An 18,459-nucleotide genomic window follows, 5' to 3' on the forward strand; every position below is an offset into this window, starting at 1 on the left:
ACACAGGAACAATAGGAGCTCTGAGCTGTCTCAGATAAGCAGCAAGCAGGTCAGCCAAGATGAAGGTACTTCACCTCATTTTTCTGGAGGTGACTGCTGTTGTGATTTGGCGTTGTTTAAATAAAATTGAAATAAATGTTTTGATCTGCGTCAGACAAACACAGTCGCCAGTTTGTCCAAGAGACTGTCAGTGAATGACAGGCTTCTGGAGAACACAAAGTTGTGTGGAAAGTCTGACTCTAGACAACCTGACACTAGGGGCTCATGCTCCTTGGGTTGTTTCTTACAGCGGGCATGTTTCCAGATGTGCTCCTCATGCCTTTTCCTTTTGAAAACATCCTCAATTTGCTGTTCCCCCAGCAAATTCTCATTTTCTCATTTCATTTGATCATCTCTTTTGTAGATTATCCAGCCTGCTAATCAAACAAAGCCACTGGAGCAGCAGACGAATCAGAGTCATGCTCAGACCCTGAACAGCACCAATGTTCTTCTCTTCAATCAGGCCAAACTGACCAGTCAGCCCCTGACAGCCGAGCAGCAGCAATTACTACAACAGCAGCAGTCAAACCAGGCCGCTCAGCAACATCAGCAGTTATCACAGCAACCACAGCACCCCATGATGCACCTTCAGCAGCAACAACAGATGATGCAGCTACAACACCACCCACAACAACAGCCACAGGCTGCTCAACAACAAGGGTTCCCACAGTTGCCTCTACAGCAGCAGCAGTTCCTACAACAGCAGCAGCAGCAACAAATGCACCAACAGCAGATGTTTTCCCAGCAACAGCAGCAGCATGTGTTCTCCCAGCAGCAGCTGCGACCTCAGCAGCCCTTACGGCCTGGACTACAGCAGTTGCAGCAGCAACAGCTGCTGCAACAACAGCTGCAGCAGTTGCAGCAGCAGCAAAGAATGCAGATGTTACAGCAGAATCAACAGCAGATGCACCAACAGCATCTACAACAGCAGCAGCAGCACTTCATGCAACAGCACCATCAGATGCAACAAAAGCAGCATTTGCAGAACCAGCATCAGAACCAGCAGGCCGTGCAGCAGCAGCAGACAGCTATGCTGCAGCCACCGCTCCAGCAGCCTCCTCACGTCTCCCAGCTGTTTGGACACGAGCCGGGCCAAGAAAGTGAGTGAAGTCTTGATTACTGTGGGCTAGGGTCACATTTATACTGCTAGAACTAAAGAAGGCCAGAGTGAAGCTTCCCTCATTGTATTTAAATCATCACATTAAAAAAAAAATCATTTTCAACCCAACCATCCACGTTCAGACCTTTTTTCCACACATGGAAAAGTGTGAAAATTAAATGACTGAGAAATTACAACAGAGAAAAAATAATTTTGTTTAGACCTACTGCCCTGTAGGAGTGTGTCTGAATCTGAAGTTACAGTTTAAAAGATCAAAACATTTAAAGGTACGGGAATAATTTATTGTCGTAAAAAGAAATGTCAAACAATTAAGAGCAATGAAAAAGGGATTAGTAGTAATAGTGCAAGAATTTGAATAATTTATGAATATGCTAGATTGTTACGTTTTTAATATCAGTACAGTTGTAAGACTGCTGCAGGGCAATGTGCACGTCCAAAACGTGGGCCTTGAATATGAAAAGTATACACATGTTTTCCAAGTTATAAGAGTTAAAATAGCATTTTGTTCATTTTTGTGACTTAGAAAACTTTGATGTGAAATTCTAAGTGTCTATTGTTGCATCATTGTGTAACACAACTGGGGTGGCTGTAGCTCGGGAGGTAGAGCAGGTCATCTACTGATCGGAAGGTTAGTGGTTTGATCCCTGGCTCCCCAGGGTTTGAACAATGTTGTTTGAATTTTAGTTAGTAAACAATTAAAAGCATAGAAGGGAATGCTTGTGTGAATGTGGCATGTAGTATAAAGCGCTCCGGGAGAATAGAAAATCACTATATAAGAATCCGTCCATTTACCACAACTATATACCATTCAGATATTCACTAATTGTTTTTTGGACTTTTAATCATATTAAGTTTGTACAGGACAGTTTGGTTTTAGTTTTGTTTTGTTTTTTTTAATAATTTTTACTCAGACTTTTGATTTTTGATGCATCTTTCACAAATTATAGATCCTGATTCATTTCTATGGTAAGAGAAAATTTCAGGTTCTTAAGAGGGGTGAATGGGCTATTTTATTAAATTTATCTTTTTTCAGTTTAATTCAATTCAGTGGAATTTAATTTATATTGTGCAGTTGCGTCAAGGCACTTTATATTGTAAAGACCCCACAATAATACAGAGAAAAGACCCAACAGTTAAAGAACACCTTTTAAGCAAGCACTTGGCAACAGTGGGAAGGAAGAACACCGTTTGAACAGGAAGAAATTCTGGCAGAACTAGGCTCAGGGAGGTATCTGCCACGGCTGGGGGTGAGGGGAGAAACCGAAAACAAAAGAGAGCCAGAGTTTACTAAAAATGAATACAAATTCCAGAAAAGTTGGGACTTTCTTTTAATTTGAAACACTTTGAAATCACATGAGCCATTTTTTTTTTATTCACAACAAAACAAATAACATGACAAATGTTTAAACTGAGAAATTGTACACCTTCATCCAATAAATGATGATTTTGGGTCCTTCGCTCTAGTTAGCGGTGAGCACAGTGCATGTGAAGGGCCTTAAGGTGCACATCTCAGGACTGTGGGAGGAGCTGGAGTACCTGGAAAGAACCCACACAGATTCAGTGGTGGATTCAAACTCGGAACCTTCTTGCTGTGAGGGAACAACTGCTTTGGTACAATCATTGTCTATACCCAAACTTTGGCCCATAAAGTTTTTATTTCGATGTGATGGCTTGAAATGAGCCAAATATAATTTTATTAGGCCCTCAATAAAGTAGCTGCATGCTCTACCAGAAGCTGCTGCAGTCTTCAGGAAATTTAGTACAATGATTTTCCATACTTGCTCTGCTCTCTGCTATAACAACATCTAAATTGCTTAGACTCAGCTAGAGATGCTTCAGGTTCTTTGTGGTGGGCTTGTTTAAGGGCCTGACAGAATGAGTGTCACGTATAATAGTGATAATAATTAATAATAGTAATAATTTATATAGCATTCTTCACAGGATAAGAACCACAAAATGCTTCACAATAATATAAAACAGATGTGCAAAAACAACCCAATCGATCATTTAGCACAAATCTAATTAAAGCCAGTCTAAATAAATGAGTCTTTAGCTTTTGTTTAACTCATTCACTGCCATTGACGTCTATAGCCGTCAATGGCAGTGAATGAGTCAATGGGTTTAACTCATTCACTGCCAATGGCTGGCAGTGAATGAGTTAAAAGAATGAATATAATCAAGGCGATGTAAAGATGGAGGCAAAGCATTCCACGTCTTCGGGGCCGCCGCTCTAAAAGACTGATTTTGATTAGCCTTTGAGATGATGATGTCAGAGATGTAGGCAGGAGCGTCACGACTCAGAGCTTTGAAAGTCAGTACTAAGATTTTTTTTTTTTTTAACGAATTCTAAAACGTACTGGAAACCAGTGTAATGAGAATAAAACCAGCTCTCTTTTTCGTGTCTTTGTTAAGAGCTTTGCAGCAGCATTCTCAAACAAAGAAAAAGGCTGTTGCAATAAGCGAGATGAAATAAAAGCATGATTAACTATTTCCAATTCAGATTTAGACAACAGGGTTCATAAATATATATATATTTTTTAGCTGAAAGAGGCAGTTCCTAATTATCTGTCGAGAGTGTTGCTCTAGGGATATGGTAGACTCAAAAAATAACACTGAGGTACCTGAGGCTCGGCTGAACAGAGGAGCCAAGAGAACCAAGATGCTGTTTGATTACAGATATTTCGCTGTCGGGAGCAATAATTACTGTTTCGGACTTCTCTGAGTTCACCTGCAAGTAAGACTGCCACGATTAGTCGACTAGTTACGATTACGAATCGGCGACGACTAATTTAATAGTCGACGCGTCGTTTGAAGCTTTGTAAGATCCCAAAAGGTGCAGGAATAAGTAGCAGGATTTAAGAGTGTAATAGCGGACTAAAACAGAAGATGGCAGCACTGCATGTCCAGAGATGCAAGCTGGACCCCGAACCCTGAAGAAGAAGCTGTGTGCGGTAGAGCAGGGCGATATGACCAAAAATATTTATCACGATATACATTTGAAAATTTACGATAACGATATAACTGACGATATAATTGACACGAGACAAAATACTTTACAACTCCACAACTTTATTAGTGCAAAAAAACCCATCAATGTATTTTCTCTTAAACAAGCAGCTGCTTTTTATTTACAGTGGGGCAAAAAAGTATTTAGTCAGCCACCGATTGTGCAAGTTCCCCCACCTAAAATGATGACAGAGGTCAGTAATTTGCACCAGAGGTACACTTCAACTGTGAGAGACAGAATGTGAAAAAAAAATCCATGAATCCACATGGTAGGATTTGTAAAGAATTTATTCGTAAATCAGGGTGGAAAATAAGTATTTGGTCAATAACAAAAATACAACTCAATACTTTGTAACATAACCTTTGTTGGCAATAACAGAGGTCAAACGTTTACTATAGGTCTTTACCAGGTTTGCACACACAGTAGCTGGTATTTTGGCCCATTCCTCCATGCAGATCTTCTCGAGAGCAGTGATGTTTTGGGGCTGTCGCCGAGCAACACGGACTTTCAACTCCCGCCACAGATTTTCTATGGGGTTGAGGTCTGGAGACTGGCTAGGCCACTCCAGGACTTTCAAATGCTTCTTACGGAGCCACTCCTTTGTTGCCCGGGCGGTGTGTTTTGGATCATTGTCATGTTGGAAGACCCAGCCTCGTTTCATCTTCAAAGTTCTCACTGATGGAAGGAGGTTTTGGCTCAAAATCTCACGATACATGGCCCCATTCATTCTGTCCTTAACACGGATCAGTCGTCCTGTCCCCTTGGCAGAAAAACAGCCCCATAGCATGATGTTTCCACCCCCATGCTTCACAGTAGGTATGGTGTTCTTGGGATGCAACTCAGTATTCTTCTTCCTCCAAACACGACGAGTTGAGATTATACCAAAAAGTTCTACTTTGGTTTCATCTGACCACATGACATTCTCCCAATCCTCTGCTGTATCATCCATGTGCTCTCTGGCAAACTTCAGACGGGCCTGGACATGCACTGGCTTCAGCAGCGGAACACGTCTGGCACTGCGGGATTTGATTCCCTGCCGTTGTAGTGTGTTACTGATGGTGACCTCAGTTACTTTGGTCCCAGCTCTCTGCAGGTCATTCACCAGGTCCCCCCGTGTGGTTCTGGGATCTTTGCTCACCGTTCTCGTGATCATTTTGACCCCACGGGATGAGATCTTGCGTGGAGCCCCAGATCGAGGGAGATTATCAGTGGTCTTGTATGTCTTCCATTTTCTGATGATTGCTCCCACAGTTGATTTTTTCACACCAAGCTGCTTGCCTATTGTAGATTCACTCTTCCCAGTCTGGTGCAGGTCTACAATACTTTTCCTGGTGTCCTTCGAAAGCTCTTTGGTCTTGGCCATGGCGGAGTTTGGAGTCTGACTGTTTGAGGCTGTGGACAGGTGTCTTTTATACAGATGATGAGTTCAAACAGGTGCCATTCATACAGGTAATGAGTGGGGGACAGAAAAGCTTCTTACAGAGACGTTACAGGTCTGTGAGAGCCAGAGATTTTCCTTGTTTGAGGTGACCAAATACTTATTTTCCACCCTAATTTACGAATAAATTCTTTACAAATCCTACCATGTGGATTCATGGATTTTTTTTTTTCCACATTCTGTCTCTCACAGTTGAAGTGTACCTCTGGTGCAAATTACTGACCTCTGTCATCATTTTAAGTGGGGGAACTTGCACAATCGGTGGCTGACTAAATACTTTTTTGCCCCACTGTATGCATTAAAGTTATATAAACTTTAACAGTGCAAATTCCTTGCTGACAGTTTAACCAAAAGGCATTTCCAGTGGAAACTGGCCGACGTATCCTCAGCATAACCATGTATAATATCCACAAAACTTAAAGAGGGTTATACACACACAGTACGGTAATATTATGTTGAAGCACAGTACGTATCACTCCGCGAGGCTCCGCCTATGATAGCCGTAATGCTCCGACAATCCATCAAGCGGTGCGGCTTCGTAGCTTAGCAAAGTCGTACTGAAACATTTGACAGATTTTTGAGCGCCGTGTACATAAAATCGTTTCGAGGTCAGTAAACACAACCAGAGTTCATACATAAGGCACACGGGATTATAAGGGGCTCTGTCGACTTTCAGAAAAATCAAAGGATTGATTTTAAGTGCGCCGTATTTTCCAAACAACACGGTAATAACGACGGCCCGCTAGCATGCTCTACCAAAAATAGTGTTCGGTTGTATCTGACGGACGAAAGCTAAACCAATTCCACACCACTGAAGCTGCAGCATTTTTACAAACCAGTTCTGGTTCATCTGTTTCATTCAACGATCCGCTTTCGCTCTTCTCATTCTGTGTCACCGCCATGCTTTTTTCACCATGTGCGTATGAAAACAAAGGCACTGTGCATGCACGTTTTACCCATATTCTATCGCAATATTTCATTTTCTTATCGTTGCCCAACATTATACTATTACCGTGAACGGTATGAAATGGCCCAGCGCTAGTGTCCGCTTTCATAGCTGTGTCCAAATTTAGTGGCTGCATCCTTCGGAGGCTGCATTTGTAGGCCGATTACGTTACAGCGACGCGGCAAAGCCTGTCCAAATTCGAAGACTCCCCTAAATGCGGCGGAATAATGCGTCCTTCATTTCCCCAGGTTTGAAGAATGGGTCGGGCGTATCCTTCGTGGCCCAACCTATCCCAGAATTCATAGCGCGGTCCAGCCAATTCCAGTTTCCAACAATGGCGGCGGCTACTTAGTTTGAATATTACTCTTATGACTGTTTCTGGGTCACAAAATAAACTTTTGACATATTTTCAGGTGAGAATGTAGCTGTGTAAACTTCAAATATCTGCTCGGTTTATCAAGACACCACATATTTGCAAAAAGTTCTCCGATGTTTTTGGAGACGTCTGTTACAGTACTTCCGGCGCCGCTCCGAGCTGGCAGCCAGTATCAGCAGCTCCGAGCTGACAGTCCTTTTTTCTCTTTAATATATGTTTCTCTGTTGTTTTGTGTTTGTTTTTGTTTCCCCCCACAATGGAGCTCAGAATTCTATCGTGTTCTTTATTACATTTTTACGGCGTCTTTGTCCGGAGAGCGCTCGGAGGTCCGACCTCCCATTGTTTACAGCAGGGATCAGCTGTTAGCCCTTGGAGCCTCCGTTGCCCTGCCTACCGCCGAGCAAGCTAACATCCCCCGCGAGGTGAGGAGGAAGAGACGTAGTTCTTGGGCCGGGACCGGGCGTCGCAGTAAAGTTAGCAGGTACCGGCCAGCGATTCCATCTATTATTATGAGGAATGTGAGATCTCTCCCCAATAAAGTAGACGAACTGGCAGCCCTTACCCGACATCAGAGGAGCTACAGGGAGTGCAGCCTGATGTGCTTCACAGAGTTTATCTATCAAAGAGACGCTATGCTGTAAGGACATTGAGCTGCTAGCAGTTAGCATGAGACCGTACTATCTACCGCGAGAGTTTACACACGTGATTATGATAGCTGTGTATGTCCCGCCCTCTGCTAGCGCTGCAGCAGCCTGTGAGGTCCTGCACACTGTAACCAGCAGACTCCAAACACAGCACCCTCAGGCCCTTTTCCTGATCTCTGGGGACTTTAATCACATCTCCCTGTCCTCCACTTTCCCCACCTTCACCCAGTATGTCACCTGCTACACCAGAGACAATAAAACATTGGACTTATTGTATGCCAACACCAAGGAGGCATACAGCTCATCACCTCTTCCTCCCCTGGGGGGCTCAGATCACAACCTGGTTCATGTCCATCCTGTGTATAAACCTCTGGTACACAGAGAACCAGTAGTGAAACGCACAGTAAGGAAATGGTCGGCAGAGACTGAAGAGGCCCTGAGGGACTGTTTCCGTTCTACTGTGTGGGACAACCTCTGCAGCCCCCTGTAGGATGACCTCAACAGCATCACAGACTGCATTACGGATTACATGAACTTCTGTGTGGACAACACCGTACCCATCAAAAAGGTACGTTGTTTTTCTAACAACAAGCCATGGATAAATCCTGAAATTAAGGCTCTCCTCAAGGAGAAGAAGAGTCTTTAGATCTGCAGACAAACAGGAGCTGAGAGTTGTTCAGAAGAAGCTGAAATGGAAGATAAGGCAAGGGAAGGAAAACTACAGCAGGAAGATGGAAGAGCAGCTGCAACAGGACAACATCAGAGGGGTTTGGAACAGCCTGAAGACAATCTCAGGACAAAAACCAACCCCCCAGGCTGCAGGAGACTTGGGGTGGGTGAATGACCTAAATAAATATTTTAATAGGTTTGATCAAACACCCACCCCTCCCACAGCATCGTCCCCCCTGCTGCAATCTCCTTCATCTTCAGGGCCTGCCTGTCCTTCATCTCAGGACTTCACACCTCCCAGCTCCCAGTCATTACACCCACCCCCAGCTTCTGTGGACTCCAACATACACACCCCTCCCCCAAAATCCTCTCTTTCTATCTCAGCACTTCAAGTGAGGAATGAGCTTCGCAAGATCAAGGTGCGGAAGGCTGCAGGTCCAGATGGCGTCAGCTCCAGGCTCCTGAGATGCTGCGCAGATGAACTGTGTGGCATCCTAGGATATCTGTTCAACCTGAGCCTGTCACTGGGGAAAGTATCACAGCTGTGGAAGACCTCCTGTGTGGTACTGGTACCAAAGACCTCCCATCCCAAGGACCCCAGCAGCTACAGGCCGGTAGCCCTGACATCGCATCTGATGAAGACCCTCGAGAGGTTGGTTCTAAACCATCTGCGCCCCCTGGTGAGGTCTTCATTGGATCTGCTACAGTTTGCTTACCAGCCTGGCATTGGGGTGGAGGACGCCATCATCTACCTCCTGCACCGAGCTCTGACTCACCTGGAGAAGCCTGGAAGCACTGTGAGGATCATGTTCTTTGATTTCTCCAGTGCTTTCAACACAATCCAGTCACGACTTCTGAGGGACAAGCTGGAGCTATCAGGAGTGGACGACCACATGTCCCAGTGGATACTGGACTACCTCACAGGACGCCCACAGTATGTGAGGACACAGGGCTGTGTCTCTGACACGCTGGTCTGCAGTACGGGGGCCCCACAGGGAACTGTGCTGGCACCGTTCCTCTTCACCCTCTACACTGCAGACTTCTCCATCAACTCCCCACGCTGCCACCTACAGAAGTTCTCTGACGACTCTGCCATAGTCGCCTCATCACAGGTGAGGACGACTCAGAGTACAGACAGTGGACTCTGGACTTTGTGGACTGGTGTCAGCAGAACCACCTGCTGATCAACGCCGGGAAAACCAAGGAGTTGGTGGTGGACTTCCAGAGACGCAGACCCACCACACTGACAGCGGTGAACATCCAGGGAGTGGACATTGAGATAGTGGACTCTCATAGGTACCTGGGTGTTCACCTGAATAATAAACTGGACTGCAGCCACAACACTGATGCTCTTTACAGGAAGGGTCAGAGCAGACTCTACCTGCTGAGGTGGCTGAGGTCATTTGGAGTCCAGGGAGCGCTTTTAAAGACCTTCTATGACTCTGTGGTGGCATCTGTCATTTTTTACAGTGTTGTATGTTGGAGCAGCAGTTTATCAGCAGCTGAGAGGAAGAGGCTGGATAACCACATCAGGAAGGCCAGCTCTGTTCTGGGATGCACCTGGACCCAGTGCAGGTGGTGGGAGACAGAAGGACTTTGGCCAAAATAACATCTCTGATGGACAGTCTCCCAGCCCATGCATGTAAATGTTGCTGAACTGCAGAGCTGCTTCAGTGTCAGACTGCTGCATCCTCGATGCATGAAGGAGCGTTTCTGCAGGTCCTTCCTCCCTGCAGCTGTCAGACTGTACAATCAGACCTGCTCCCAACAAACATAGATGTTCACATCAGCGCTGTAACTGCAAAAAGTTAACCGATTCGCACTACAACCTGGTTTGCCTCTTATCTGTAGTTATTTTTATTTAATTTAATAACTGTACAGTACTCTGTATATAGTAACCATTGTCCTCAATGTAAATATGTAAGAAAAATTGTGTATGTTTCTGCTCTGTGTCCTGCGTACTGTTTGTTTGTATATGTGTCTTTTTGGCTGCTGTTACAACCAAATTTCCCCTTGTGGGACAATTAAAGGATTATTCTATTCTATTCTTACCCACCAGCTCGATAGCTAGCTGGGGTTCGAGGCTCACTAGAGCCGGCGAGAACACCGGACTCCCGGCACATCGTTTTCAAACCCCCCGCGGTCTTTCGCTACTCAGGTTAAACATGATATATAAGTCACTCAGATAATTTAAAAATGTTATTGTTTGGCTTTTTTCAGTGTTTTATTTGTTCCTCAGTAAATTGGTTTGACTGAGATTAAAGTTATAGTTTTCACACAGCTGAATAAACGTCAAAGAGAGAACTGATAAAACAGAAGTGTGAGATGGTCGAGAGTTTACTCCAGTGTGCTGTTATATTTTAAAATGTTTTTTAAAATTTTTTTTAAATATTTTTAAACCTGAGACAATCTGCAAATTTCATTAAAATTTAATAAACTATCATCTTGTCTTTATTTTTAGTTAGCACAGACCTTAAACACTTCAAGCTGTAAGCTAATGATAGTTAAATAAGAGCAGATGCTGCTGGTGCAATAAGCTGTACATTTTACATCCAGTGGATGATGATCTGATTAGTCGACTAAAAATAATTGGTGACTAGTGACTATCAAAATAATAGTTTGTGGCGGCCCTACCTGCAAGCCACTGTTCAGTGGAAGCTAAACAAAGCATTTAAAAAGAACAACTTTTGAAGCTGAATATTATCAGCATAGAAGTGATAAACAAATCAGGGAACTGACTAATTATAAGTCCTAGAGGTGTACAGGAGAAAAAGAATAGGTCCAAGAACTGAACCCTTTGGTACCCCACTAGTCAGGTTCTTACAGTGTGACATAAACTGATTTGCAAAAATGCTACAAGATCTGTTGGAAAGTTATGACTGAAACCACTGCAAAGCCAGACCGGACACATCGACTACATCCCGGAGCCTGTTCATCAGGCTGGTAGGGTCGACGGTTTCAAAGTCCAGCAAAACCATAACTGTGACTATGTCGCTTTAAGTAATGTGGTTTCCTTTGAGTGGCATCCAGACTGAAATTTGTCATACATCTCATGTTTTTCTAAAAAAGCCCCAAGTTCATGTGAAACTCCTTTTTTCAGAATTGTAGACAATAACGGGAGCTTGGAGATGGACCTATAATTCTTAAACTCTGTTGGGTCCAAACTGCTCTTTTTTAATATCGGGAAAAACAACAGCATGCTTAAAGGGCCGAGGGACCACACCTGTTAAAACAGAGGCATATCTCTACAGTGAGGAGCCAATAGCAGAGAGAGCTTTTTTTAAACAGCCCAGCAGGTAGTATGTCATTTGGACAAGTCGTGATTTTCATTTTATCCAACAGAGGTGAAAGGTCATGTATAGTCATTGGGTTAAACACTAATAGGTGGTGTAATGGCCACACAGAAACTGATGTGCTGCTGTGCTCACAGTCAGCAGCAGCACAGGTCGAAGACGGGAGAAAGAGTCAGCTCTGATGGCTGAGAGGACAGCAGCTGTTTTCACCACCTATCTTTCCAACATAGGAGACTCCAAGTAATACAGGGTGACTGATTATCTGTTGCTGGCTTGATATTGTTTTGTGTTATTGCGTGACTTGTGCTTTAATGGGTGAGTTTAGATCACAGAATGCACTGAAACACAGTCACACAAAGTCTGTGTGACCACAAACTGAACCTGTCCAAGTCTTTTAAGTCTAATTAAGAAAATAAGCACACCTGCTGATTGAGATGATGAATTTCTATAGAAGGCTGGGTCTCTGGTAACTGCAGGATTGAAACTGCTGTCAGTCCTGCACTCTCTTCAGTCTGTGATTCAGTGACAGTAATTTCTTTCTTTCCGCAGTCCCACAGGATGGCTTCCTCCTGGGCTGTGTGTTTGGTATTGCCGACTATCCAGAACAGATGGCTGACAAACAGCTCCTTGCTACATGGAAGAGGGTAAGTCACTGAGAGAGAGTATGAGTACCCAAGTAGGGTGAAAGACAGGAAACAATGCTGAGCATCAGACAGATCGGTGTTTGTTTACCGATCTCCTTCGTCAGGTCATTCAGGCGTGTGGAGGCTCAGTTGATCCAACCCTAACCAGCCGCTGCACACATCTGCTGTGTGAAAGTCAGGTCAGCAGCATGTACGTACAGGTAAGGATGTCTCCCATGAGAACAGACACAGTTTATGGAGTGTGGAATCCCAGTATGACTATCATAAATGTTTTCGTACTCATTCATTATTAGGGATGGGTATCGTTTAGGTTTTATCCGATACCAGTACCAAACTGGTACTTTTGAAATGGTGCCGGTGCTTAAAGAATGGAGAACACAAACTTTGTCCAAAAACCTCTCATGTTCAGCTGTTTTTTTGTGAAAAGATAACAATGTTAGCCTTTTCTGCAGCTATGGGGCATATATGGTATCACTCTTGGCTGGAAGCAGTGCTTAAACAATGGAAAAAAACACAAACTTTGTCCAAAAACCTCTCATGTTTAACTGTTTTCCACTTTTCTTTGGTCATTTTAGCCTTTTTGGCCAGGGTGAAGGGAGTATCTGCCATCAAACAAGAAGACAGCTGCATGTAACTACGACGGTGTTTGCTAGTTCACCTTACATGCATTCATGTAATAGCGTGGTTAGCCTACTCAGCGTAAATTACACACGAACAACATTAAGCTACTCACGCAGAGAAGAACGGCTGCTGCTGCATCATCATCCTCATCATTTCTGCTACACTGGCAGGGCTACGGCTACACCCGCAGTAGATGTGCTCGGTGTGAGGTCTCGCAGCAAGCTATCAAATAGGGTGGATTTCTCGGCTTTTAAAAAAAAAAACGCTATGCGTCGCCAGGTGTTTCATCACATTCGAGGTGTTACCTCCTTTGCACAGTATCAGCTTAAAGCACTTGTTGCTGCTGAGTTTGCATCTTTTGCTGTGAAGTACAGCCAGACTTTGACCGCTTCGCCTTGGGCATTTTTAATCTGTAGCTCTGCTCTAAAAGAACGTACGTACCTGGGCCCGCCTACTACGCTTACAAAGGTAAAATGATTGGCTAGAATCCAAAGTGTATCACGTCTCAGGGGGAAAAAAAGCACCAAAATAAAGCACTGAAATGTGCGCTGCTTTTCGGTCTGGTTACTACCGTTTATGTCAGAACCGGTGCGATACCGGTACCCATCCCTAATCATTATTGGCCTTTAACTGGAGTGCAACATTTAGTATCACCTAATTGATACTTTATTGCGATGGAATGAGACAAACCCTTGAATGGGACCGATATTACCCGCTGTCTCCTCAGAGTATAGAGGATAAATACTGAACTTCTGCTGGTTGAAATTGAACCAAAAGCACGTTTCCTCTTCCAGGCACTCAGAGAGGGGAAACGCTGTGTAACCGCCCACTGGCTCAACACTGTGCTGAAGAAGAAGAGGATGGTTCCTCCTCACCGGACGTTACATGTGCCATTTGCCTTCCCTCCTGGAGCCAAACCCTGTTCTCAGCATGTACGTCTGCCGTTTCTTTTAACAGTAGTTTTTCTACAGTCTTTGTACTTGGTGAACTTAATGAACTTCAAAATACTGCACTCCAATTGGCAGGAAGCATTTCTGCTTGTCAGATCTTTACTCCAGCTCTCTGTTGCCGTCTTTCCTCAGATCATATCAGTGACGGGTTTTATGGATGCTGACAGAGATGATCTAAAACTGATGGCCTACCTGGCTGGTGCCAGATACACCGGATATCTTTGTCGCAGTAACACTGTCCTCATTTGCAAAGAGTAAGAGTTGGGGTCAGGTAGATGAGTTCCTCTTTGGGTATTCTTTTGTACTGCACGCAGTATATCCATAGAACTCAAACTATACAAGAACTATCTTACTTTTGGTTTTATGTCGTTCTTGGAGTGTACTCCTCCTCATTTGTATGTGTGAAGGACTCAGCCTATCTTCAAGCTTCTCTTTATCCTAAGTGTTAACCTTTTTTAGTCAGATCAGATGCTTTGTTTTGTTAATCCAGCATTTTCACTCTTTTATTTCCCAACTTTGTTGCAACTTGTTTGAAATGTCTCATTTTCTTTTAAACATTTTTCAGTTGAACCTTCTTGTGTGAAGGTTGAACGTTCAGTTTGCTTGAGAACCTTCACTTCTCAAGCACACTGTCAGTTTTATGGTTGTCTTGCTAATATCACTTTAGACCCAGTGGGCTTAAATATGAGAAGGCCAAGGAGTGGAAGATCCCTTGTGTGAATGCCCAGTGGCTGTGTGATATACTGCTGGGCAACTTTGAAGCACTGAGACAAATCCAGCACAGCCGATACTCCATCTACACACATCCTGAACCACTGGTGCCTAACCCACAGCTGGTCCAGAACCTGCTTGGTATGTACGCCGTCACTGGAGTTGTTACGTAGTGAGCAATTACATGAAGATATTACCCAATAGCTCTTACTTGCCACACACTCTCTCCTGTGGGGTATGCTTAGTTAGTCTAACCTGACTGGAGCCACACAGCTCTGGTTTTGTGTGGCTTGATTTTGGTTCGTCAGGAGAGTGAAGAGCTTTTGATGTTTTATCACTTGGAATGGCCACACTTTAAGATACTGTCCTGATTACCTTGTGCATTTCTCTGTAGCCGCTTGGAGAACACCAATCAAAGTCTCTTCTGAAGCTTTGGCGGTGAGTTTTTGTGTCACAGTGTTCTTCACATTCTTTTGTTTGGAATGTCGAGAAGCTCCGTAACCCCTCTCTCAGCCTGCTCTGAATCCTCTGCTCCAGACAGTTTTCCGACTCTTGGATTGACATAACGTCACACATTTCTAGCTTTAACCACAACACCTCACACACCTCTTCAGTTGTTGGGGGCAGTTATTCACAGGAAAATATCTGTGTGAGAGTGATTTGTTTTTTAGTGCGTTTGTCCTTAAAAAGTTGAATCAGTCATAGAAGAGAGAGAAGCAACAGAGGAACAGTGTACCGGCTCGTCTGATTGTGCTTTTGTGGCGTCTGTTTGGTGTTTAGAGCCTCCAGCTGCTGCAGAAGCAGAAGATCAGCGACTCAGCAAACCCACCTGCAAACAAGAAGGCCAGGTCGGTATAGCAGGTTAGGGACTAGCCTGTCACTCCTCTGCACGAGAACAGAGTTGGACCACACACCCTCCAGACTGCCATGTTCTAATGATACTTTGCATTTCTGTCTCTGAAGACTGGAAGAGATCCAGTCCCCGAGTAAGAAGCTTCCTCCAGAGTCCACTCCTCGGGTCATGTTCACAGGCTTTGAGCCTATGCAAGTACAGCAGTACACCAAGGTGAAAGCAGCCTTCCCACGCTCAAACATTTAGTGTGTTGTTAGACTGAAGCTCAGATTAGTGAGAACGCTGAAGTTACTCTCAAAGCACATCTGCAGCCTCAGCTGCTATTTGAATGTGTCCCCTTTCCTCCTGCAGAGGTTACATGCTTTAGGTGGTGAGCTTGCAGACAGCAGTCAGAAAGTCACTCACCTTGTGGCCAGTAAGGTGACTCGCACCGTCAAGTTCCTCACTGCCATGTCGGTGGTCAAACACATAGTCACCCCAGAGTGGCTGGAGGAAAGCTGGAGGAGTCAGAAGTTTGTGGGTATGTTTGCGTCCCACCCCTCCTTTTTCTTATCTAACTGTGTTTTGTAGAGATCAAAGTGGAACTGAAATTGGTCTTGTGCTGCGGTTTTACCTGTATATGTTTCGTTAACGGGAGCAAACCTGTTGTGTGTGTTACAGACGAGCAGAGTTGCACTCTGAGGGACGCAGAAGCGGAGGTGTTGTTTGGCTTCAGCCTGGAGGAGTCGCTAAAGAGAGCCCAAAGTGCACCTCTCTTTAAGGTCCTCTGACAACATAACTGCTGTGTTCAACCAAAAACCGTCTTTTTCTTGATGCCAGTTAAAGAATTCAGAAGTAGGGCTGTGCCATGTGACCAAAATCATATCCTGATAACAATATATGTTCTGGGAACCCGACTTGTGTGAAGTGTTTTCAGCTGGGCGTCCTGTACCTGGAGTCAAGTGTTTTGACCGATGCATGAAACTATATTTTTAGATATAAGTTGTAACGGCCGCTGTTTTCTTTGTATTTCTTACATGCGGCGCTGCGGGGAAAAGCGTTTGAGTCTAAGGTTTATTTTGAGCACCTGACGGCTCTTTTTTTATTGCTTCTCAGCTCTCTCCATCCTCTTTCACGTGATTCTTGCATTAGAAGAGGTTTGTTGTGTTTGAGTCTGAGGTGGACCGGTTTGCAGCATAATTTGCATAGTACAGTTTTCTGGTCCGTGTCAGAGTTTGTATAACCAAACCATGTCCATGCTACAGCCCCTCGTTTAGGAATAAGGTCCTTGATTTGTTTTGACTGGTCTGTTTGGAGCCAGTTGTTCCTGCCTCCTCTTCACTGGCCATGCTGGGATTCTCTGTGCCCCGATGAACAAATATTGCTGTAAACAGTGTGCTTTGCAACACCATGAAACAAACGATAGCGTATAATTTGAAACGACAGATGTTTTCATATCTGATGTATTTCGTCATATTGCACAGCCCTATTCAGAAGTGCTAAACTCATTTTACCTTTTTGTTCAACTATTAAAAAGTCACTCGTGCTGATGATCACACAACAACATTTAAATATATTAGGCCTTTATATATAGTGGGTCAGTTGACTGAACTAGTATATTTAAACTGAGCTGGACTAACTGGAAACCAGTGTACTAATTGTTCTGATGATTAACGGTTGAGTCTCTTTTTGCGTTTCCTGTGACACGGTGATGCAGGGGAAGTACTTCTACCTCACACCAGGGATCTGTCCAAGCCTCAGCACAATGAAGTCCATTCTGGAGAGCGCCGGAGGAAAGCTGCTGACCAAGCAGCCCTCATACAGAAAGATCATGGAGCACAATCAGAATAAGGTGCTGAAAGTTGCTGCAACTCTTTCATGTCTCTAGGCACTCGTAAATGTCCACAGAGGTGGTGGGTTCTTGTGACAATATGGCAGAAACCTGGGAGGAGTGTAGCTTTTATTTCATGTATTTTCATTTCAGCACAAAATAAAACAGACATGTGTTTGACAGAAGTCTTTTATTACAGTTTTTCTCTATAAATCAGTAACCACATGTTGGCATTTGGTTGCAGAACCTTCCGGAGATCATATTAATTTCCTGCGACAATGACCTTCACCTCTGTAGGGAATACTTCTTGAAAAACATTGGTAAGATGCTCTCCCAGGGCCCACTTGTATTTATCCTCATTTTATTTTTTTTACAGAGTGTCTTCATAAAGTTGACATTGTGTTTCATTTGCACTCTTGTGGTCTCTGTTTTCCAGATGTCCACAATGCTGAGTTCATTCTGACTGGAGTTCTCACCCAGAAACTTGACTATGAATCATATCCTTTACAGTCTCACAGCAACTAGTTTAGTTTGCTGACATGTTGTATGGCTGAATGATACTTTCAGTCTTTAAACCCAAAATGATCCCAAATTAAAGCTGTAGAGTTGTTCTTCCAGGCAGGGATCATGCAGTCAGTGGGAAACAAACGCATTAGTCACATGTCCTCTTCACTGCAGTGTGGACTAAACACACTATTGGGAGATTTGTGGATTCATCACTCATGATGAATCCACAGTGATGAATCTAATAAGTCTGCCTGAGATTGCACAGGTCTTCACTTACTGTCATGTTATCTATGAACTAATGCACACATGCCAATCGTTTGGCATCAACAAAAGTACGCAATAGGGGTATTTTCCAAAGCGGCCTGGAGCCCCTCCCCTGTAATACTAATGTGGATGTTATTACCAGATAGAGGCCAGAACTGCAGCTGCGTTTGAGCCCATGGAGAAATGTTTTGCTGTGTGATGTAGAGTGACCGGATGGTGGTGTTACTGTGTTCAGTCAGTTTCCTTGACAGTCACACATATAAGTTCACTTGATGACGCAGCAGTGAAGCATAAAGAAGAGGACGCGGGACAGAATGAGGACGACCGTGTGTACAGTCCAGCCACACTGACTTTTCTATGTTTTTATTTCTGTGCAGATGTCTCCAGTCTTTTTGTAGCCTTTTGTTACCTGTTTGAGACGAATTAAATGGATGTTATTTTTGTGAAATAATTGTTTAAATTATGGAGGATGAAACTTTGTTTTCTGTTGTTGAGAATAGGATGTGTAAAGCTTCAGCTCACAAATGCTGCTTTTTGGAATAAAAACTACACTTTGATTGTGAAAAA

The 18,459-nt window shown here is 43.9% G+C and overlaps 1 protein-coding gene across 2 annotated transcripts in view; it reads left to right on the forward strand.

Annotated features, from left to right (window-relative positions):
* Nucleotides 1-18,459, forward strand: part of paxip1 (PAX interacting (with transcription-activation domain) protein 1) — a 34,158-nt gene extending 15,699 nt beyond the window's left edge. Inside the window, exons 9-23 of one of the 2 annotated variants that reach the window (XM_086270747.1) lie at nucleotides 503-1,139; nucleotides 12,082-12,176; nucleotides 12,281-12,376; nucleotides 13,592-13,729; nucleotides 13,880-14,001; nucleotides 14,415-14,599; nucleotides 14,853-14,896; nucleotides 15,239-15,306; nucleotides 15,422-15,524; nucleotides 15,663-15,831; nucleotides 15,972-16,072; nucleotides 17,008-17,142; nucleotides 17,366-17,441; nucleotides 17,558-17,617; nucleotides 18,149-18,459. In XM_086270747.1, coding sequence (XP_086126873.1) covers nucleotides 503-1,139; nucleotides 12,082-12,176; nucleotides 12,281-12,376; nucleotides 13,592-13,729; nucleotides 13,880-14,001; nucleotides 14,415-14,599; nucleotides 14,853-14,896; nucleotides 15,239-15,306; nucleotides 15,422-15,524; nucleotides 15,663-15,831; nucleotides 15,972-16,072; nucleotides 17,008-17,142; nucleotides 17,366-17,441; nucleotides 17,558-17,617; nucleotides 18,149-18,165 — 2,046 coding nt within the window. In that variant the 3' untranslated portion in view covers nucleotides 18,166-18,459. Of the gene's footprint in view, nucleotides 1-403; nucleotides 1,140-12,081; nucleotides 12,177-12,280; nucleotides 12,377-13,591; nucleotides 13,730-13,879; nucleotides 14,002-14,414; nucleotides 14,600-14,852; nucleotides 14,897-15,238; nucleotides 15,307-15,421; nucleotides 15,525-15,662; nucleotides 15,832-15,971; nucleotides 16,073-17,007; nucleotides 17,143-17,365; nucleotides 17,442-17,557; nucleotides 17,618-18,148 lie in introns of both variants that reach the window. The other variant, XM_086270746.1, reaches the window with a different exon arrangement.

This window comes from Aulonocara sp. 'chitande type north' Nkhata Bay, linkage group LG18 (genome assembly GCF_057382095.1).
Source record: "Aulonocara sp. 'chitande type north' Nkhata Bay isolate Kocher_YH1m ecotype deep benthic linkage group LG18, A_spYH_male_GT1.1, whole genome shotgun sequence".
Taxonomy (NCBI): domain Eukaryota; kingdom Metazoa; phylum Chordata; class Actinopteri; order Cichliformes; family Cichlidae; genus Aulonocara; species Aulonocara sp. 'chitande type north' Nkhata Bay.